The following is a 23,132-nucleotide window of genomic DNA, read 5'->3' on the forward strand; positions in this document are numbered from 1 at the left end:
CAAATGAATCACTACAATGCATAAATGCATGCATGCAGAGAGGCTTCAGTGGGCATATTCATGAGCCTCAAGCCATGTCACATCCAACTATAATGAGGGAGACGTGTGGGGACTCCAAATCGGAGGCAGCGAGGCCATCTAGTGGTTCGTAGTGGAAAACGACAGACAGTGTGTGTGGTCGCTCACAGCCAAATACCGTTGAAGGCAAGTGCCGCACCAATAGAAACCAATCCATGTGCCCATAAAGTGCACTTAAGGGAGCTGCAGCGTGCGGACTTTCGTTGATGTTTTCATAGGAGGAAACGACCTGTTCAAACGGCTCAAACCTGACCTGGCCTTTGTTGCTCAGTGGGAACACCTGTTGCTCACTGTCTGCTCCTCGAACGCCCACAAACTAGAGTGGCTACTGCCTGAGTCGAGACAGGACACGTAAAGGCATCATCTAGTGGCAGGAAATACAAATAAACAAATAAGCGTCTTTTTAATCTGCGCTCTTTGTGCGTGTGTCATACAGTTATTCTAACCCCACAGGACGCACATTTCAAAACCTAAAGCCGCGCTCTTCATTACTCTTTTCTTTCATGGCTGTGTTCATTGCATTTGCTGCACACACACATTCCTATCGACCTTGACTTGAGAAAACAGTTAAATAACACATTTGGATCAGACGTCCCAGGGACGCACTTTAACGGATCACACACGCGCGCGCACACACACACACACACACACACACACACACACACACACACACACACACACACACACACACACGCACACACATCTTCACATCTTCTAGGATAATATCAGATCCATTATCAATCATGATTTCACGCCGACTTGACTGACACCTGCATCGCAGGTCGCAACTCCGTTGAGAGCGTCACAGACTCCGAGTGAAGATGCTCTCGCAGCCTCTTCAACCGCTCACCGAGGAACGGCTTTATTACCTCTGACCGTACAGAGCGCGCTGGTCTGCTCGCAGGCTGACAGGGGGGAAATAAATGGTAAATGATTTAACTATTCAAAATATGATATTTGGACTCACTCTTTGAGAGTGCGGAAGGATAGGGGATTTCGTTTGCAAGCTGCCGCAGATGAATTTTACTGCACGCACTTGGTGATACTTTTTTTTTTTTAAACTTGGATACACTTTGGATTACTGATGGATTTCTCAAACGATTCTAATTTTTCCCTCGGATACTTTAATTCGACAACAACAGGTAGGTTGAGCAACCAACGCATCGTCCAGTTAACGTTATACACGCGCCTTGTTCATAACCGCCATAACTGCATTCAACATGGAACTAAAACAACAACAAAAATCAAGTGTGTTTTGTTTCTGCGTTTTATGTTCCCCCCAAATGACCTTGTATCATTTTTTTCTTCTTTTGTTTTAATCAAACAAGCCTTCACTGTCTATTGCACACATTCAGGCTGCAGTGAATTCCCTTCCCCAAGTTCCCCCAAATTGAATCGCTGTAAGCTCTAGGATTTGTACTTAATTGATGAATGCACCTCATTTAAGTGTTCAAATAACCATGACTGGTAAGATTTCTTTTACACATTTCTGTGACTTTTTTCCTGTTTAAAACGTACTTATTGCATATCTACATCAACCTATTTTAAGGTCTATTCTCCTAACATCATATAGAGTATTACAAACACAATGGACTTCTGCCCTCATCCTCATCTGTCTTTGCTTTGCACTGTGCTGAAAGAGCCCCCCCCCACACACACACACGCACACACACACACACACACACACACACACACACACACACACACACACACACACACACACTCATTTAACAGTAATCAATCATGTCCACCCTGACATTATACAGCACCCTAAAATTAAGAAGGTGAAAATGTGCAAGTGATCAATTGTGGAATCCGATGATGGATAATCCCACATAATAATCCCCTGACAAACCAGAATTGTTGATATATTACTCTGCTGCTCTTGCTCTTTGTATCATGTAACACTGTGACATGATAGTACATTAAAAGCTTCCATGTCATACAACGTGATTTAACACGATGCCACAACGCAGTATGACATCACTACATGCGTTTGCTTGACATTCAACTGCTGCTCCGTCCCTTTTCTTGTCTCCAGCTGCAGACGGGGCACTTCACTGCAGTGCCATCCTCCCCGTCATCTTCGGCATCATCTGCTTCCTGGGTATCATGGGGAACTGCATCGTCATCTACACCATCATGAAGAAGACCAAGGGCCGCGCCAAGCAAACCGTTCCAGACATCTTTATCTTGAATCTGTCCATCGTCGATCTCCTGTTCCTCCTCGGGATGCCGTTCCTCATCCACCAGCTGCTGGGCAACGGCACCTGGCACTTCGGAGCCGCCATGTGCACGGTCATCACGGCGCTCGACTCCAACAGCCAGATTGTCAGCACTTACATCCTCACTGCAATGACCCTCGACCGTTACCTGGCTACAGTCCATCCGATCCGCTTCAACTACATCCGCACGCCCTGCGTGGCAGCGCTGGTCATCGGCCTGGTGTGGGGACTCTCGTTGCTCACCATCATCCCCGTGTGGATGTACGCAGGCCTGATGCCTCTGCCAGATGGCCTGGTGGCCTGCGCTCTCCTTCTGCCAGATCCGGTCACTGACATATACTGGTTCACGCTCTACCAGTTCTTCTTGGCGTTTGCCATACCTTTAGCCGTCATCTGCCTGGTGTTCTTCAAGATCCTCCAACACATGTCCACCAGCGTGGCACCGCTGCCGCCGCGCAGTTTGAGGGTGCGCACCAGGAAGGTGACCCGGATGGCAGTGGCCATCTGCCTGGCCTTCTTCATCTGCTGGGCCCCTTACTACATCCTTCAGCTGGTTCACCTCGGGGTGCAGAAACCAAGCCTAGCTTTCTCCTACGCCTACAACATAGCCATCAGCATGGGATACGCCAACAGCTGCATCAACCCGTTCCTCTACATCGTCCTCAGCGAGACCTTCAAGAGGCTGTTTCTCAGGGCTGTGCGCCCGGTCAATAGAAAGTTCCGCGTGAACCCGAGCACCACGGACGGGGGCAGCGTGAGTGTGAGAATGGTACCTGAAGGTGCTCGGCAGGAGCCGGAGTCTGGGGAGATGATGCCATCCAACATGGCCCCACAGTGAATAGGAATCAAAAAACGTCACGATGTGTCACTGTAGATCTGATAAAGCACTACAAATGGGACATTAACACAAGAACACATGCTGTTTCGGAACAGTCTGCGCATCAGCGCCAATCGACCATTTTACTTCAGCTTAGACCTGGATTGAAACGTTGTTTCCCATCATCCATAATCATGCAAAGCACAGCACCGCTGATTTACATACCGGTCTGCTACGGGGCTTGAACACTGTTCAGTTTACTCATTTACACCTGCAAAAAAATAAACAGACATTTTCAAAAATGGTAAGTCAAATTGGCCTATTTGCTGAACCTGTCAATTCAAAACATACTGTAAATTGGCTTGAGTTTGCACGTATATAAAAACACTCTTTGCACAAACTCTAAAACCTTTTTGCTCAGTTGAACATAATCACATGTCTGACAATCCTGTAATCTTCTTTTTGAAAATGCAAACATATATGTATATATGACCTCTAACTGGTCTCAAACGCAGCCCAGTAAGTTTCTCGATACTAGATGTAAAGCAGGATGTGTTGCGCAGCTGTGTTTCTTTATAGCAAGCAGCCAGCGGACAACAAAGGAGAGAAGAATCGTTCATAGAGTCAATCCATGAACGCCACATGATTTTGTCACGCTCGTGTGCCTGCAGATTCTTGCAGCTTGGGTGATTACACATTTATGTCAAACAAGAGACATTTGCAACCTGAGCGGTCATGACAGCAACCTTGTTCTTCAACCACATCAACAGGAGGCATTTTCTTCCAGACTCATCGTTTGGGCAAAATGTTGTAAAAATAACTACACCTAAATACCAGCGGGTCCTGGCTGACATCCGAAAAAGGTGGAGTAAACAAACACTACATTGTAAATACACTCCCATCAACACACATAGTCAAGTACTATATCTTAGGCGATTCATATTTCTACTGTGTGCATCCATGCAGTTTGACAAGCAGCGGCTTGCAGGTGGATATGACATCTGTATATGACCAAATACTGGAAGGAGATGCATGAAAAAGAGTTTGTGCTTAAAGACTGGCAGATATCTTATTGAGGTTTTGATAATGTATTATTTTTTGTTCTTGTGTCCTGTGATTTTTTTTAAATGTATTCTTTGATGTAATATCGTGCTTCTGAAAACCCAAATGGAGAATGGACATAATGCCTTGGATCATATGGTGTAATATACTGAAAAAACTATGCTGATAGCAGCAAGTAATGTAAGTGTTTCTTTCAACCAGATGCTTTTATGACTCCTCGCTATGGTAACAGTGCTGTAACGTGGAGGACGTGGCTTCCAATCAGGGAAGATTAGCTGTTTGAGTCATGTTCTGATTTGTGTGTTCAAACAGTGAAAAAAGACTTCACATTAACTAAGCATCAAAGATGAGAGGCCTACAGATGTGCAAAAAAGGATTTGAAGTCTTGTATTTGTGTTACTCTGTGTATCTACCTGTTTGCTTGTTGTTGGATGAGCCGACATGTCAAATCTGTAAATGAGTGCCATTTTACAAATGAGGTGTTGTTAATGTTGCCGTACTGAAATTAAGTCAGGGCATCTTTCCACATGACTGATGATGATGGTGAAATGATATGTTTGGGAAGGGTTATACAAAATGTATTAGTATATAAAACTCAGGGCTCTCAACAATTTTTTGGCCTGTGATATACTCTGGTCAAAACTGACTTGTTGTCAGCAATTAGAGTTGTGAACTTGTTATAAGAGTAGCCTATTTTTGTATAGTATTTATAAGAGGGCAAAGGAAGCTCTGAATGGATCGCACACAGAATTGATTGAAAAGTTTTTGAATGAAAAATAAACCGAACAGTGTCTGTCAGTTTTAGAAATGATCCCCACCAGCTAATCAAAACACACCTTGCAGATGACGAAACTCTGGTGAAACTATTGCTCTTGTTCGTTATGAAGCAAAAGAAGAAGAAAAAAAGAAAGCCTCATGTCGAAATATGAGCAGCTTTGCTTAATCGTTGATGAAAACAATTAGCTGCATACTGTTGTGAGCATTGACAGCTTGATAAATAAATATGTATACTGTGACATAAATATTTGATGATTGATCACTCTTGTTTTTTCGTCTGCATTGGGATTTCACTCTCTGATATTCACCACAGTTAAATATTTTCATTGTCACTCATGAATTGAATTGTGAATATCCAGAAAAAGTGTTGGTTCTAATGAAAAAAAACAACAACATGAGATCTTTTTTCAGAACTCATCCTGCAGACGACTCCTGTGGTCAGATAGAGATTTGGACTCACATCTTCCAGGTTCATATTCATATGTGGCCTCTTCATTAAACATGAAACAAAGTTGGCCTCTTTGCAAACAAGGAGGAAGCCTACACAGGAACGAGGTATTATGTGTAAGTACCTCGCACTTAATTATGAATGGATAAGAGTGGTGGAGAGCAGAGATGAAGCGATTGCGCACCAGCAAGGATGCATGAGGTGACTGAAAATCCTTCTGTATTGTAGGATCTTTGTTTGATGTGTAATTTGGCGGCGCTCAAGGAGAAAAGTTGCAGTTTAGAGAGTGCATATGACAGGCCGGGCTGTATGCTGCTTTATCAAAAGGCCCTCATTGGCCTCACAAAAACACATGGATGACTCAGATGAGATGCTGAAGACGAGGTGAGGGAGTGAGGAAGGAAAGGAAACGTTCGCTGAGGTCGCTTGGAACGCAAGGGGATGAGATGAGGCGGCAGGCTGTCGACGGTGATCCGTGGAGCAACAAGGACAACGGGATCAGGCAGGGCAACAAACATGCGAAGAGATAATGCACAAATAACTAGAACCGCAGAGGAGCTGCGTGAAAATAATCTGGCGATGAGTGGATAAAAGATAGGCTTGATGTACTGCAGCATGATGAGCCTAATGGAAGACAGGTGTGGGTCATCAGCGGTAGCCACAGCAGCACTGAGACAGGCAGACGGACAGGGGTGCACAGGGTAGGAAGGGGGGGGGGGGTATATACATATACGTAGACCACAGAGTGGAGGCACATTCAGACATTCTAACGAACAGCTGCAGCTAAAGATTCAATGAAAATGGTGATAAGAGAAGGAGAAAGTTGCCATTAGTGATGCCAAAAGAGTTTTATGCTCGGTGAGCCTGTAGAAAAGAAACCTCCCAGCAAGGATTAAATGGTCAGTGCAAGCTCCTAAAAACACTGCTAAAAAACAACACAAAATAATAAAGATAAGGTGAGAGTATGTAGTATATAAAACATGTATAATATTAAAACATTACATTTAATAAGTTATCAGTTGATGCATAATCATTCAGCATTATTATCATTGTGTAACTTTTGTTTTTGGCGATATTGCCTCCATGCTTTATGCCAGGGTTTGTCAACTGATTTTGATCGCAACACAAGGGGCCGTCTTTATTCTGAGCAATAGTCTCCTACTATGGGTTCAATAGTAGGAGACTATTCCCTGTATTTGTTGTTTCTACCACAGTGTGCACTTACAAAGATACGGCTGCCAAATATGTCACATTTTACAAAAGATTTCATTTAGACATGTCATTATATCTCCTGTGAGCTCTGCGCCTGACAACCCATCCAGATCTTCCCGTGGGGGTGTCTTTCCTATGTCTCTTGTCTGTCGACATTTCAAACAGCCGATATTATTGAAGAAGACTCCTCTCCAGGAGTTATTTTCTAGAGGGTGTCGTATTCTGTACAGATTGATTTGTGATAATAGACTATATAAATAATATTGACTTGACGTGACTCAAGTGCTTATATAAAATAAAATGTCTATATTGTATTGAATCTACAACAAGTCTAATACACAGTGTTTGTTCATTTGTGAAAATTGAAAAAGAAAAGTCAACCAGTTTAAATGCTGCAACTACAACTACTGCAACTACATTTTCAAATTAAAAATATTCAAATTATTTACAAAATCGAGATTATTATTAAAATGTTAATATGTAACTTCATTCAGAATGAATTTGTTTGATATTATATGGCTCGCAAAAATAGTTGGCAAATCTGTTTCCATCAAACTTGCATTCAAATTTGAATTACTTGTCCAAGATACCTGTCTGCAGTGAGATGTCTTCAGTGTTTGCAGCTCTATGTCCACAGAGAAACAACACTATAGGGCCAAGGCACAGTGTTCAAATGTATACAAATTAAGTTATTTGTAAATCCTGTGTATGTACGTGGAGAGCAACGATAAACCAGAGTCAAATTCCTTGTATGTGTACGCATACATGGCCAATAAAGATGATTCTGATTCTGAAATGGCCTCATCATTAGCGCCAATGGTCAAGAGGATGTGGCTGTCAGGGATGATGGTGGCAATAAGCTTAATTACCACGGTCATTAGGATTCATTTCCTCAAGACAATATGTGCAAAATGTCAATGCCAGTGGCGGCCCGTGTATTTTATACCTGGGCCTTCAGTGCTGTCCTACTACAGTTGAACCACCTCCTAATAACCTCATTATGACGCCACGGCTACAGGTTATAGGAGTGTAACAATACATGTAGTCGAATTGAACCGCTCGGTATAATAATACTTGAATAAAACTATTGCATTTGGAAAATGCAGAAGCTTAAATTGTGGGAAATATAATGTTCTCTCGAACGTGCTGTTTGACACGCCCACCACAGAAGAACAACATTGTACTATGGTGAGGCCAGCAGAGACCATTCCCATCTCTAGAGCCATGCAGGTAGCGTGGCTAAAAATCATGTCTCACATCTGAGACGCATAGCCATGATATATATAAAAAACTGTGGAGAAACAAGATATAACAGTATTTGTACTCCTGATCCATACATCCCTCAGGAAGTTGCTCAATCATGTTAAGTGCTGCCACAGTGATAATCATGGGCATATCTAGTGACCCATGTGTGTTGGGGTACTGGAAGAGTGTTTGGCACTCAATCTCTGACAGTGTGGCATTGAAACGTTTGAAATAATTGATCCGGTAGAGACGTGAATAATGAGTGTCATGTAATGAAAAAGTACTTCCTGTCTTGTGGCAGAACATGTACTTAAGGGACTGGATGACACTAGGTGGGAGCATGCTTGGCTCGTTAAGATTCTGCAAAGATGAACCATCGAAATCTATTTAGTTTCTAAGGAGCGCTGTGCTCATTTACATTAGATTACAGTCATTTAGCAGACGCTTTTATCCAAAACGACTTACAATTCAGTATCTATCTACACACCGTAGGCACAGCTACGGGAGCAATTTGGGGTTAAGTGTCTTGCTCAAGGACACATTGACATGAGACTAGCGGAGCCGGAGATCGGACCGCCAATCCTCTGATTGAAGGACGGCCCTGCTCTCTACTTAGCCACGGTCACCATGCTCACAAAGAACAAGTCATTTGTGCCCCTCAGAATAGCTCATCAGCTAATCTCCCTGACACCATAACCACCTCAGCCTTCACTTGCAAGTAATGCTTTAAAGATAATATGTAGAATATTATGTTTCATTGAATAAACAACAATCAAACAAAGATGGGGCCTGTTGAGCCTGTTGAGTTGGAATAATGTGGTTGCAAATTCTACACCCAGAAAGCTAGTTTCATTGAATGTTCTTTTTTCATTATCAGTTGATGGAGGTGTACTGGGGATATAATAGAATGACTCAGTGGTCTTATTTCTTTTCACAAATAGCCTTCATTGGTGAGAGCAGATGAGCAGGATGAGGAGAAACAGCAGGACACTCAGAGAGGTCTGGCTCTACAGGGGGTGCTTGTATCCTCTCAGCATGTCATTGGCCTAATCATCCTCCCTGCAGAGGAATGTGATGCAAGCGATGACGCCATTTTCTGGCAAATCTGGAAGTTAAAGAAGGAGACCACTGCAAACACGGCAAACATTCTTCATTTAGCTTTGAATGCAGATCACGGTCAGTCAATACAGGCACCGTGTCCTTGTAAGCCTAGGTGTTCATTATAGATACCAGCCAAATACACATTTGGCAGAGAACTCATCTTGCCATCACTCTGTGGGGCTGCTCCTCACTGACCGGACGAGGGACTGAAGCAGTACAAAGTTGGGCTCAAAAATGAGACTCAGACAAATAGAAACCAAAAACCACAAGCAATCCCCGGGAAGCTAACAAACAATGAGAAACAGCAGCTTTTGCCCAGGAAAAAAGTGAACTCCAAAATGAAGAATCTTTATGCTCTGTGGCAAATCACCAGTATTTGTCTCCAGCAGTAAATCGATTCAGGTCTGACTGGGGTTCCCCTCACCTTTTCAGTTCACCTCAGTTGAACTGAACAGAGCAACACCAATCAATTTGTTATGGGTGACAGTGATGCTATGTCTTACAGGTGTAGTGGGTTCCATTTTCTACATCCTTGTTCTCACATGGCTCCTCGAGACCCTTTATGTCCTGTAAATTAAATAAGAGATATTTGAAACATGACATGATTCGGTAGCTGCTCTGCCAAATACAAAGCCAAAGTAAATTTAATTGTAGCAAATATTGATATTTTTATGAAATCAAAGTGACACTTTTAAAGAGACAACTCGCAATGATGAACCTACAGTGAATTATCACCTGAATCTGCAGTTCGCCTACAGTGTTTTATAGTGAGTTTCAACTCATTGTTTAGCTGTCATCACTTAACTGTTTTGGTTCCCTCTCACAGCGCTCGTCGTACTGTTTTTGTTTAATGTAAAAATCTCTAAAATTCCACTGCACACTACCTGTTCAGCACTAAACAGCAGACAGACACTGTAGCTGGTGAACAAAGGGGAGCATTTACAAGCTAAAGAGGCAGATATTTCCTCCTGAAGTTGGTGGAGACCAAAAACAGAGATAAAAGAGAGTGAATCTTGGACAGCAAAAAAAAACAAGATGGCGCCCGCCAAAATGCCGAACTCAAGGCTTCAAAACAGCAGTCTACAAACAATGGATGACATCATCTGACTATGTTAAATTCTTATATACAGTCTATGCCAGAAACATGACTCCATATGAATGCTAATGCGGTTTAGAAACTACTGGCTTTGTAAATAGGCTGTTATGTTCGCTAAGATGATTTTCTACTACTGATTTTCTACTGCCCCAAGTGGATATAAAAACAGATGTTGCAAGTTTAATATCGCAATTATCTTCTCAATTAATGGTTTTGTCAATAAAATGTCAGAAATTTGTGAAAACTGACCATTGAATTTTCCGGAAGCCCAAAGGCATTTCTTAAAATTGCTTGTTACCAACTAAATAACAGTCTGAACCCAAAGATATTCAGTCATATAAACTATGAAGAAAAGCAGCATATCCTCACATTTGAGAAGTAATAACCAGCTTAAAAAAGGACTTAAATGATAAATTCCTTTTCTGTCAATCAAACAATCGATTAACAACTAATCTTTTAAGCTCTAAGTATCTAAGTACTGTCTGGCATTTAAGTACATTTTTGAGGTACTTCGACTGCTATTTTTTGCTCCTCTTGACAGCGTAGCATCCACTCTCCGTTACCTCAGGTAAAAACTGTTAGCTCGTTCAATGCTTTCGCTGTAGTTGGTACTGTTAGCGCTGTTAGCACCGTTAGCTGCGAGATGCCGGCCATGTTGAGGGCATTTGAGAGGCAATAGAAATGCTCCCAATTTTGGATGTTGCACCTTTCAGTAAAATTCATAATCAAGCATCCAAACAGCATTGACTGTAGGCCATAGTCATAAATAATACATTTTTATTTGTTGTATTGAAAAATAAAACAATGTAGCATCATGTACAGAAGACAATTCAGGCAGAAACTGTTGTTTTACGGTGAAAGCATATAGATACACCCTTATGCAAAACATGGAATACATTGCATGTGAGTTCAGTTGGCAATCCAGTTGCCAGGAAAACATTGTTGGCATTGTACATTTCTGCAAAGCGCAGTTTTGTTGAACATCAATGTTTTTGCATTTGCTCAGAGTAAGTGACTTTCACCCAAGAGACCGCTGTTTGTGTCTTGCAAGAAACCAATGGCAAACATGGACTTTGCGCTCATTACATAATTTTGTTCCATAACAAAAGTCAGCTAAAGGTGGTTCTTATCTATAAACATAGTTATGTTATTAACTGAACAAAAACCATGATTTGTGACATGACATGTTTTTTTAACCTTAAACAAGTAGTTCTGTTAACAAACTTAACCACGTATGCGTTTCTATGAAACCTTTTTATGGAACATATATTAATGGTTAAAAAATGTCAACATTCAACGTGGTTTACAGAAACATACAATGTCAAAAAATGTTCTGGCGACTGGGTTGCAGTTGGATACTGTGGCATCTTGTTCCATAATCACTACACCCCACAGGTTGACTGTCAATGATAATACGCTTATTTATTCTCTTTCTCTCTGACACACACACACACACACACACACACACACACGCACACACACACACACCTGTCTGTGTGTATCCATAAATATATACAGATTTCTTTTAATAAAATGTAGAAAAATTGCATATACAAACATTTTCAACCCAAATTTCACAAAAAAATGTTGTTAACACAGATGTGCTCAGTTTGGCAGAGTAAACATTGTGTGTATGTAGCCACATGTGGATTGAGCCATGCAAAGTTAAAACAAACGTACAATGCAATACAGACTTTGTGTCCCTATTTCAACTCCACTTTCAGAATTGATCTCTCAAATGAATTCTAATCTAATGCTTTGTGAATTAATTTCATTCCGAAAAATTACTGAAAACATGGACGTTTTGGCCAAAAGATTATTTGTAAAAACATGTTTTGATCATAGCCATGAAGGTGGCTGAGATATATAAGTTGAAGCAGCCATTCAAAGAGAGTTTTTAGTTCTCTGTCAAATAGCTCTTTCCTCTCTTTTACAATACACTATGATTTTTCGAACAATAAAAAGCACTACATTTCAGTGTGGGTAACAGTACCGAGCAGATCCTAAACAAATACAAAGCCAAGGCTGTCATCACGGCACTGTTAGTTGAGGGGAATGTGGCTATTACGAGCACAAATCTCCAGCTACAGTGTGTTATTTTAACAACTGGTTATTATAGCTGCCCTTTTTTGTAGAATTTGCAACCTGTGTCTTCGATTGAGAGAGACAGCCTTTGTGAATCTAATTATAGGGTTTGGTAAAATCAGAGTACGGCGAAATAGCAGCTGAAGTCAATCCCATTTGACGTTTCAGGGTGAAAACTAAGTGTCTGATTTTATGGTTTTAATAGTCTATTCCATGTTACGTTTTTGATTAGTATTCGATAGAAGTTGCCGTGCCCGACCGCATGCATAAAGAAGACATTCAACTTTTATTGCTTAGTTACTTGAGACGGCCTCAAACAAACGTACAGTTTACATAAAGTGTTGGTAATCATAATCGTGTGAAGGTCGTGTGTTGTGTCTGAGTCATTTGTTGCAGAAATAGGTTTAAAAAAAAGAGAAAGAAACAGTGTATGATTTTTAAGTTTTTGCCTTTGGCCATGATACGATTAGAAACATTAGATGCCCAAATGGTTTCTCTGCTCCTCAAAGTGCATGACCCTTAAAACGATGATGCCCTCTGTGCAGTTTTGTGGAAACCTCAGCCAGGGGAACATCACCTAAATTAAGAATTCCTATATGTTTTTTTTTAATGTGGCCTTCAATCAATATTTGTGAACCGGAGAAGTAATGCCAGGGATACATAGAACGCCTAACAAGCGTTTTTTGCTGTGGAATGTATCTTTTTACTGGCTAGCAGAGCGCCGTGAAACTTCAACTTTTTATCAAGAGTTTGTGTAGCCTAATAAGGGTAAGTGCACATCTACAGACTACAGTAGGCTATGTAAAGGACAAAGTTACTGAGCAACCGCCAGCTGGTACTGAAAAAAAAAATGCCAGAACTCTCAAAACCAAACTGCCAATACTCTCACTAGCAATTTCCTGTATATCGTAGTTTAATTAAAAAAAACATATAGACACTTTATGACGTATTTCTGTGTAAAAGCACTGCGCACACCTCAAGTAAAAAGTATGAATAGAAGAGTGGTCTATTTCCACGCTTGTAGAGAACTAGCCAAGAGTCCGCTAGTTAGCTAGCTAACTTAGTGCTATGTTAGCACTCCACTGTTTGTTTTAGTCGTTACTGCAAAACCTCACCTAGTGAGTTCGCTACTTGCCATAAGTCAGTTTTGTTTATATGGAAATTAACCCGCTACAACGTTTGCAATAGAATCGATACACATCAAAATGGCCGCCGCTCTGAGCATCCTGCTACGTTGATTTGAATGGCAATGTCCGTTCTAGTCCTATTCTACTTCTATAAATATAGTGCTCTAGCTTTTGGGTTTAGGAGAGTTGATCATGTTAACTGATTATTTTTGGACCGTCTTATGACCATAGGAATAACATCTATGAATTATGAAAATGGGCATAGTTCCCCTTTATGATTGTTCTTGAAGTTTTCTGTACACTGTGGGTGCTGAGAATGAATATAGCGTATAGCTAGAGAATTCACGACAGGTTTTGAGGAATATACTGCATTTGCAACAAATAACACTTCAATTTTAAGGTTTTGTTTGCAGAGTTTCTCAATATTGATCTCATATAGTTCATATTCAGACTGAGTAAGTGGAGAGTTCTAAGGCTGATATGATGCGTTTGAAAACATAAAAAAAGCACGATTCAAATGTGAATACTTATACTAGCGTGAATGTTGACGATAAGCATTCAGACGTGCAACTCCCCGACCTGGCAGAGATTCAGCTCAGGTCAATTAACTTCTGCTTCCCTCTTTACATAGTTGCAAACTACAGAGCTTGTTCCAGTCCGACACATTGATGCAAAGCTCCAATAAGACTCAACTGAACTCCAAACAATAACGATTGATGACTGCACAAAAGAGCATAAATCCAGTATTCATAGTCATTTGGAGGTACATTAGGAATTATTCAAGATTGATGTGTTGGTTTTAAGGTTTAAAGAGAAATTAGAGTTATTAGTTGTCGTGTGTGGGTGCTTAGACAGTATTGAGTGCTTTTCTCATTTTATGCAGCATTGTGCAAATATCAATGAGGGGTTATACATGTGCAGAGCCTGAGAAGGCATCATGGGACATTTCTGTACACAAACAACATCGAAAACATCTCTGCAGGTGCAAATGAGGGGATCCAACCAGGCTGTTATACCGTTATTATCACCAGAATTTTTAAGCAGACTTGTGACCAGGAGGTCACAAATTTTAATTAATGGAGTCCCTGGGGACATCGCGGCCAGGAAAATGAAATCAACACTCTGCTTTCCTCCACCAGTTATGCAAGTTATTTTGAAAGAAGCGTTTCACTCCCAGCGGCTCCGCTTACGTTGTCTTAATGTCACCATGTCAAGACATCTCATGCAATGTCAACTTTGCATTCAAAATGTCATAATTGACCCAATGACAGTCATAAACATTAATAAATACTCCTTCATGTCCTTGACTGTGTCATGTCATTCTTATGCAAATACAGTGTTACCAAATATGCTTGCATGTGTCCCCATAATTTATCATAATACTATGCTGGATTCACAAAATAACTGCTAAATTAGAGTTTAGAGTTTTCACTGATTAGTATGGAAGATTTGTGTCAAAATTAAAACAAGTGTAACAAAGAAATTAAGTGAAATACAAATTGTATTACATTGTTATATGTATTTCCTTTTTATGATTGCATCTACCGTGTCATAATTAAATGAAATCACATGTAATTCTTTGTCTTTAATAACAAAATTAATTATTTTTCATCATGACAGGAATGTCGGGAACTGATTTAGTTTCCGTGAGAAGTTTTCCTTTCGGAGACTGAGACGCATGGTCCATGCCGAATGGAAAAACAATCATCTGTCCACCGTTATTGACGGTACATTTAGCTACATTTGGGATTGACTGTCTGACAGTCAGTTTCAAGTGATGGACTGTTCTTCAAGCAGGTGTTCAAACACAGAGGTCTATCAACAAGTGTTGACAGCTAATTAGTGTTAGTTAGCTTACAGTAAACACAGTAAATGCATAAATACATATCACAATGTGTATTGTATTTCCCTTTATTTCTTTTTGAAATTTGTTTTGATTTAGGCATTTTAAATCTTCTTTGGATTAGATTGTTCAGACGAGGGATAATTTAACTGACAACAGTCGTTAACCTAACATTTCTGCATCCATTGTGTTGTTTTGTGGAGTGTTTTTCTCTCTGATAACTGGCCAAATGGGGTCAATGTTAGTCTGAAATATGCCCAGCGGATCCCTGTGACAATCCCTCGCAATGAAAGAGAAAGAGGCTTCAACAGAACAGCATGTGAAGCAGCCACATTCTGCATGTCGAGTCCGGAGAAAAACTCACACGCTGTGCGGTCACCGCCTTCACACACCACAAAGCAATCGTTTCCTGACAGTGCTTCCACCAAAAAAAGAGGGATTTAAAAAAACTAAAAAACAAAGGAATGCATTCAATATGATTAATCAATGTTATATAAAGGACATACGTTTTCTAAGGGTTGATACTGCATTGATATTACACTTCACAGTAGACAAATAAAGTGTTACTGGTCCTGGTAGGTATTCAACATCTAAGCCAACTAATGATTAAGAGACCCAGGTTAGCGACTCCACAGAATAACACTCCTACCCGGCGAGTTATTACAGCGAGAGGTCGCGGTCTTACCACTGCAGGGTTAACACAAAATAACCAACAACTGCAGTCTGGGTCGCACGGGGACAAGTCAATCCTTCATTGACACACTGGTTTGTGTTCAAAGCCGTCCTATGCTTGAAACAAACATTAAACACGGGATTAAAGATGAATAAATGATTTAAATCTGAAACTGAGCCCTCAAATCGACTCCCCTACTCAAGTGGACACATTACATTCCTATAAATGAACACAATCAGTGCTTCGTGCTTGTAAGCAGACAACCATGAGAGTTCAAAAAGGAGTGATGAATTCCAGCACTCACACTACAGTAATAAGACACAAATGCAGATAATGTGCTTGTATGGGTGTGTGTGTGTGTGTGTGTGTGTGTGTGTGTGTGTAATATCGTGCTTCCAGTGCTAAACAGACAAACTCATTGGTCTAAACTGCATATTAGTTTCTCAGGCACTTGTTTTAAGTCATAAAAAAAACAGAATACGTTTGATGGACAGGTCGCGTCATTTCATTCTGCTGATTATATCCCAGCATTACCGGACCCTTCATTTGCTACGTGTCTCTCAACTCCACAGAGCAGACCACTTTGAGCCACTTCATTTTCTGGAGACAGAAAAGGCCCACCACTGGGAATTGAGCTCTATTGCTGTGATCTCAGAGATCGGACGTCATTTACTTTATGACAGATAAAAAAGGCTTTGTGCGCGCGTGTGGTTGAGTCGAGCGTCTCCGTGTCAGAAGCTGGACTCGGGAACTGTCCTTTTGCGTCCCAGTGAGGTCGTGCTGTAACGGGTCCTCTGCAGGGTGCCGTAAGACGGTTTGTCTGTCGTCAGGCTGCGTGACGGTGCCGGAGCCGCAGACATCCCGTTGCGATGCAGAGACGCTGTCCTGCGCATGCTCTGCTCCGCTTTGGTGGGGATGTTGGAGGAGCTCTGGGAGCGCTTGATGTCCGCCGTGGTTCGTCCCATCTTCCCGTTCGCCAGCTCATCGCCCAGATGGCCCGGGCCGTTAGACTTGCCTCTTTCCACCGCAGTTCCCCCTCCCGCGGCTCCGTTGGACAACGACAGCCTAGATAGGGTCCTTCTGCCTCCTTCCTCACCTCCTCCTCTCCCTGACTCACCCTCCTTGGACTTCCTCGAGTCCTTATCCTTCTTCAGGAAGTTACCTTTAAAGAAGGAGAGCAGTCCCTCATGGTTCTTGGGCGCTTCTCCTTTCTTGGTCTTAGCGTTTCCTTCATTTGCACCGGGGTGTTCCCTATCAGCTCTGTCCCCTTTTTGTCTTCTCAGGGTCCCATCGTGAAGGCTAGGAGTGCTGTAGCTGGGCTGAACTCCAGCACTGGAACTCCTTTTTGTCTCAGTAGTTTCCTGGGAGGCTTTGGAGGAGCTTTGTCTCCTGGCATCCTTCCTGCTTGTCAGGGTGTTACTACCAGAGCTACTGCTCATCTCATCTCTTGTCTGGCTCTCCTTCCTGCGTCTCAAGCTGGCTGTCTTATCTGATGCCCTCCTCTGGCCCTCCGGGACCTGCGGAGAGTCAGGCGACAGCTCCTCCCCTGCCTTATTGAGACAACTTAAGCTCCCAACGCTGGCAGATCGGACATTGGATGAAGCCCGGCCCTCTGCAGCTTCCTTTGTCCTGCGCGGTTCGCTCATCAATGATACTATTGGGTCCTTTGTGCACCGGGGCCGCCGGCCAGATTCCAAGTACTGTACAAGCTCCACAGGGCCCGGATCTTGGACAGACGGGGGCTCTGGGTCAGGTTTCCGTCTGTCCTTTGAACCAAAGGACCAGCGCAGGGGAAACACTTTGCTCAGGGTGTCCTTGGTCCTGCTGGGGGCTCTCATGCTCACGCTGCGTCCCTGAAGGCCCCTGATAAAGGGCCTGCTCTCAAAACCCCCTGACAATAATATAGAGAGGAAAATGTTTTAGCTTTTACACTTAAATGTGACACCTTTGCACAGCATTAATCTTGAAATAAGCAACTAATGAGACACTAAACTGAGTGTGGCCCCTTACCTCTTTCCTGTTTAGAACCATTTTCAAGGAAGACCGGAGACTCAGGCGAGTCAGGTAAGGAAGAAGGACAAGTGGTGGAGGATCGAGAGACCAGACTGCCTCTCTTGCTATCCCCTGTCAGCCGGATTAGCCAGTGGTCTGACATTGATGAACTTGTGGATCCTGTGAGATAGAGGGAAGAGAGGGATCAGAAGAGGAATACAAACCATAAAAGAGTACTCAGCCAATTAAGCATTGCAGACCTAAAACATTGGCGGACTCATTTTAAAACAAAGACCTTCAAACAAACTTTGATGTGTAAAATCGATGGAGTTTGTCTTTCATCAAACAGTTAAAAAAACTGAAAGTTCAGATGTAATTAAAGTTAAATGAAGTTTGCAAAAACACAGACGCACAGTAAGATTCAAACTTACTTACAGATTTTATGAGCGTTCACGGTTCTATTTTTTCTGTGGTCATCGATTTACAAAGCTGATTTTTGCTCGACTGCGTCTACACTTTCCTACATATTTTCAAATTACTTTAAACACCCAGGATGGATCTATAAAATGTTAACCCAAAGGTTATTGTAACTGTCCGATCACATTTTACTTGACTCACTCAATCACATAGATCAACTCTCATAGATCAAGTAAGATTCGCTTCTAATAATAAGTAGTGATATAATTTATACAATACAATTATTGTATATATGTATATATGCCCCATTCATACAATAGTCATGAATGGGGCAATTAGCTATGTTATTTGGACCAGGCTGATAACATGTTTATTTCTGCTGTAAAGTTGGGCATTTTAACATGTCACAATCTCCTATATCAAACTCACTGATGACGGCTGTAGTGGAGGGAGAGAGGGAGTCATAGCTCCTTGCTTGTTGTTGTGAGTCAGGCTGTGTCAGCGCTAAAGAAAGGTCTGTCTCCACATATTATCATTATAGAATAAGGAAAGAACTAGTCATCGTGATGACGTTTTGTGAACCCATTTAACCACTTGTTAGCAACCGCCTTTTTTAAGACATGCAAAAGTTTTCAAATTTCACGAGAGGGGTATTTACTGACGTATTTTATGTTCTGGAACACAATGTTAAAATAAGCTTGTGTCAACTACACATCTTTTTTTAGGCATTGAATCAAAAACCCAATTGACTTCGAGACAAGGGAACCGGAACTGCCAAAATGACAGGCTTATACCTACAGTTTACATACAGTGACTCAGACCAACGGAGGACATCAAGGAAGTGCTTTTTTCACTGTCGTGTGCAAAAATATTTTTCCCTGCATCATTAAACGTGAAAAAAAGCAATGCTTTGTGCTCATAATTTGTGCCTCCTGGTCACCTTATTATGTACTCCATCCCGTAACCTGGAATAGATGGAGGTCCACCATCATTCCACGACGTTCCAATCCCTTTAATGCATCATCATCTCCCTCTATCTCTCTCTCTCTCTACCATACGGAGAGGGAGGAGGAGGCTTACAAAGGGGGAGGATTTTTTTGGGGGGGGATTACAGAAAATCACACTTAGGATAAAGAAAGTATATCCTATGTACAAGTCTTGAATAACGGCCCCAACCAAGTTATTCTGTTAAATTATTCTTGTCTAATTGTCAATTATTTATGTCTGTGAATCACTTCCAAAGGAAAAGAAGAATAAAGAGTACAATAGTGGAGGAAAATAATGGTAAATACAAGACACAATACACTGAAACAAAGAGTTTTTCTATCATAGCTCTGTGAGCAGCAGAGTGTCAAGCACAAATGTTAACACAAACAATTTAACAGTTAAATGGTTATCACAGTATTTGCACACATTTTTAGAGACAGCAACAGCTTTCCTTATCTTGAGGAAATATTCAAATAACAAAACCTGCCTATCTGAAAAGTGTATTGCTTTAGTAAGGGGAAAGAAAAAACATTTTAGAATGCGAGTCACACTTAGCTTAGCTACATGTACAAATTCAAAAATTATTGACTTAATAGGTTTTTGTTTCACAAATTTTAAAGCAGCTTATTGTGCATGCATAGACATGGCTCTATAGGACTCCGTGTCAAATAGCCTAATTTTAAAGGGACAAAGTGCATTATATTTCAGACCATTTTCTATGAAATGTTTTGCAGTATGAAATTAATAAGAAGTATATTATATAGCTGTCCTTTTACAGAGAAGATCTCAATCCACATTATTTAAAGCTTTAGTGCACTTCACATTTCGCCTTTAATATTTTACACCTACAGAATACATGGATTTTACACAGCGGAAGTGGACACAGATGAAGACACACACTATATAATGCTTGTCCTTTTGAAAGTGGACAAACTGAACAATGGAAAGTACATTATGTCGACAAAATGGGACTATCAAACAGCAGTAAAACATTATTACTGACATGTACTGTACAGTGGAAGGAAACGCATGGTAAAGGTGAAACCTTTCTCATAAGAGGCCCTCTGACATTTGTGGTATCTGTATGGGCATGCCATCCACTGAGCAGCCATGGCCAGTTAAAAAGTTACATTTGTTGACCTTTACGATTGTACCAGTTAATCCTCACTGTGCAGTCAAGCATGTGTTTGACATTGCTGTGACATGATTTATATACAGTACGTTGTAGGGTTGTCTTTAGTTTATTGTGTGCCGCTGATTAAGTGCTTTTATTGAAGCCAAAAATCTTTGGCGCCAATGACAAAATCGTGTCGGGGCTAAAAGACCCTCAGTGGCCATGAGCCCAATCTGCCCAGTGGAGTAGGCACCTATGGACCTTTGTACAGTTGACTTCATGATTAAGTCAAACATGAATCACCACGGAGTAGTGGGCTAAAGTTACACGTCGGAAATGTCATCTTGCTTGTTGTTGGGTGCCAGAATCAATATTGCATACATTTGAGATGATAAACTGTGATTCTAGGCTCTAGAGAGCTACGATATCGGCAAATCGTTTCAGATATGGAGAGAAAATGGTAAAGTGCCAACGCTAACAGTAAGCTTAGCTTTCTGCTAACCTCCTCAGTTGTCATGGCTGTTGCTTAACTAAGAGAGAGATGGAGAAAAATGTTGCTAAAAGGCTTAACTATGAGAGAGATACAGAGATGGTCCACTGTTGGGATTATTTTCTGTCACCATTGTTGCATAGGAGCACAGAGGAATTAGCAAGCTAACTAGCTAGCTTGCTAATTCCGCCATGCTTTCATGCTACACTGGTCACAAAAAATTATCCGAACAAAGATGTCAATGTGCTTTCCTACGCTGTGGCAACAATGTGTGGATGAATTATTAAGTTGTTTAATTTTACTGATTGAGCGGCAGGCTAGTTAGCCAGCTAGTTTTCTAACTCTGCCATGCTTTCATGATTACGTGGTAACAGTGTTTACAGAAAATGAGCCCAACAGTGGGCTGGTGGCCAGCAGCACTGGACTGCTTATATTACATAATTAAAACTACCGATTGGCAAGCTTCTGTAGAAAGCAACAAGCGTTTTTAGAACAGTGGAAACCCTAACCGACGATGTTTTGTTTCATTTTGTTTCTGTCAAGTTCAAATGTGTTTTACAATGGTCAGCAAGGTAAAATGTCTGTTTCTGTCAAGTCTGGGGGCTATGAGGAGAGCATGCCTAAATTATGATAATTGTCCAAATTATGGCCTGTTGAGTTTATTAATTTTTTAAAAAGGCCTACATTTTACATTTCGGACAAGTAAATCCTGCTGTCGGGCAAGCAAAACATTTCGGCTACTTGCCCAAAAGGGAAAAAAGCTTAATGTCAAGCCCTAATTATGGATTTCAAGAGTGAGTGTCTGCTTCTTTCACAAAACTCCCTGAACTAGGTAATTGCAAATTCATTTTGTGTTTGAACCAGCATGCTGTGACTGAACCAGTATCACAGCAACTCACAAAGGAGGAAAGTCAGTCATTGTAAAGATGGCACTGATTGTTCATAATGAGCCTTTAGGAAGGAGAGACTGATGTGGTTGACAGCTGATATCTTTATGTTGACTCCTCTCTGACATGTCCAGTGCTGTATCTATATTCTAGGGAGCTGGCAAAGAGAAGGCTTTAGTCGGCATCTATTATTTCCCTTTGCATAGAACAAAACAAGTGTGTCTTAACCATGAAGGAGGAAACAGAAAACAAGATGTTCGATTCTGGTGCATTTTCCAGTTGCAATGTTTAGAATTGTTAAACTTCAGTATTACTTTAATGATGGAAGGTTCTTTTTATTTTTTACTCTGAATAATTGTATCTGTGAAATATAACAACAGTGCAGTCAGACAATTTATGTTTGAAATGTTTAATAAAATGTAGTATATAGTTTAAGTTTGGCCATTCCACATGAGCTCCTTGACTATGAGGTGATTATACTATGTAGTGAAGTGGTTAGCAAACTCAGGCACACATACCGCCATTGGCACAACATTATTGCTGATGAATAAGATTGGTTTAAGGTTGGTAGGGTTAATGATTGCAACTCAGCTGTGGATGATTTCAGAAGGTTAATATATAAATACAATGTCCTGATTATGGAAGACAAATATTTTTTGATGCAGGAACATCATCATGAAAAGAGAAAGCACAAAATGTCTCAGCAATAATAATTTTGGGACCTTGGCAAGATCTATTTTTGAGTGTTCCGGGGATATTGCGTTTGTGTGTTCTTCTAAGGTTAAATCGGAGAAAATTAGATCAAAGGAGAGATATCTGATTGTATATTCACTGCACCTGAGAAAGCCATAGAAGGCCATTATCAGAACTGCTTCAAACATTAGAGCAATTTTTTTGTGAAAACAACCTTGCCTTTACCTTGACACCAACTTGTGCACCAGTGACAAAGGTGGAGGCTTTGAAAAGATTGATAGCGAATGTGGAACTGAGTCCCTGCTAGCATGGCTTTGATACTTTGCATTTAAAGATTGCAGGATTCAAATGAAAATACAAGAAATGCACAAACTACAGAGACATCTACTCTTATGGACTAAGGAGGAGGTTGGTGCAAAAGGAAGAGAAGACATACCAAGCTGAACTACATATTTAAATTGTGCTTTCGGCTAAACCGAAAGTGGAGTGCAAAAGATCCTGCAGGGGCATGGACGAGCTAAATCGAGAGTCATCTGATTGAACGGAGGGCATGGCATGCTGCAGGGCTTGGCCTGAGGATGAATATTTATTAACTTCTGATATTTAAAGCGAGAGACAGCCTCAGTTACACAAGTTTCATGACCAGGAATGAAAGTAGTTTGCATAATGAATTTGGAAAGCATGTCCACGGTAAACATTGCATGGGAAATTTATGTTCACGGGAATGGATCAGACAGATGAACGGAAGGACCTGTTGGAGTGT

General features: G+C 41.1%; 2 protein-coding genes across 2 annotated transcripts in view; one reads left to right on the forward strand and one right to left on the reverse strand.

Moving 5' to 3' along the window:
• Positions 1-1,162: 1,162 nt before the first annotated feature.
• On the forward strand, positions 1,163-3,541 carry mchr1a (melanin-concentrating hormone receptor 1a). The gene is made up of 2 exons (XM_068727437.1): positions 1,163-1,220; positions 2,120-3,541. The coding sequence occupies exons 1-2, from the start codon at positions 1,163-1,165 to the stop codon at positions 3,139-3,141; spliced, it is 1,080 nt and encodes a 359-aa protein (XP_068583538.1). The 3' UTR covers positions 3,142-3,541.
• A 7,309-nt stretch (positions 3,542-10,850) lies between these two features.
• usp43a (ubiquitin specific peptidase 43a) overlaps positions 10,851-23,132 on the reverse strand; it is a 104,725-nt gene continuing 92,443 nt past the window's right edge. The window contains exons 15-16 of the mRNA XM_068726993.1: positions 17,800-17,961; positions 10,851-17,680 (exon numbers count right to left, since the gene is read on the reverse strand). Coding sequence (XP_068583094.1) covers positions 16,521-17,680; positions 17,800-17,961 — 1,322 coding nt within the window. The 3' untranslated portion in view covers positions 10,851-16,520. The remainder of the gene's footprint in view (positions 17,681-17,799; positions 17,962-23,132) is intronic.

Source organism: Cebidichthys violaceus, unplaced genomic scaffold (genome assembly GCF_023349555.1).
Source record: "Cebidichthys violaceus isolate CVI_PGR_0920_01 unplaced genomic scaffold, fCebVio1.0.p SCAF_4, whole genome shotgun sequence".
Classification (NCBI taxonomy): Eukaryota; Metazoa; Chordata; class Actinopteri; order Perciformes; family Stichaeidae; genus Cebidichthys; species Cebidichthys violaceus.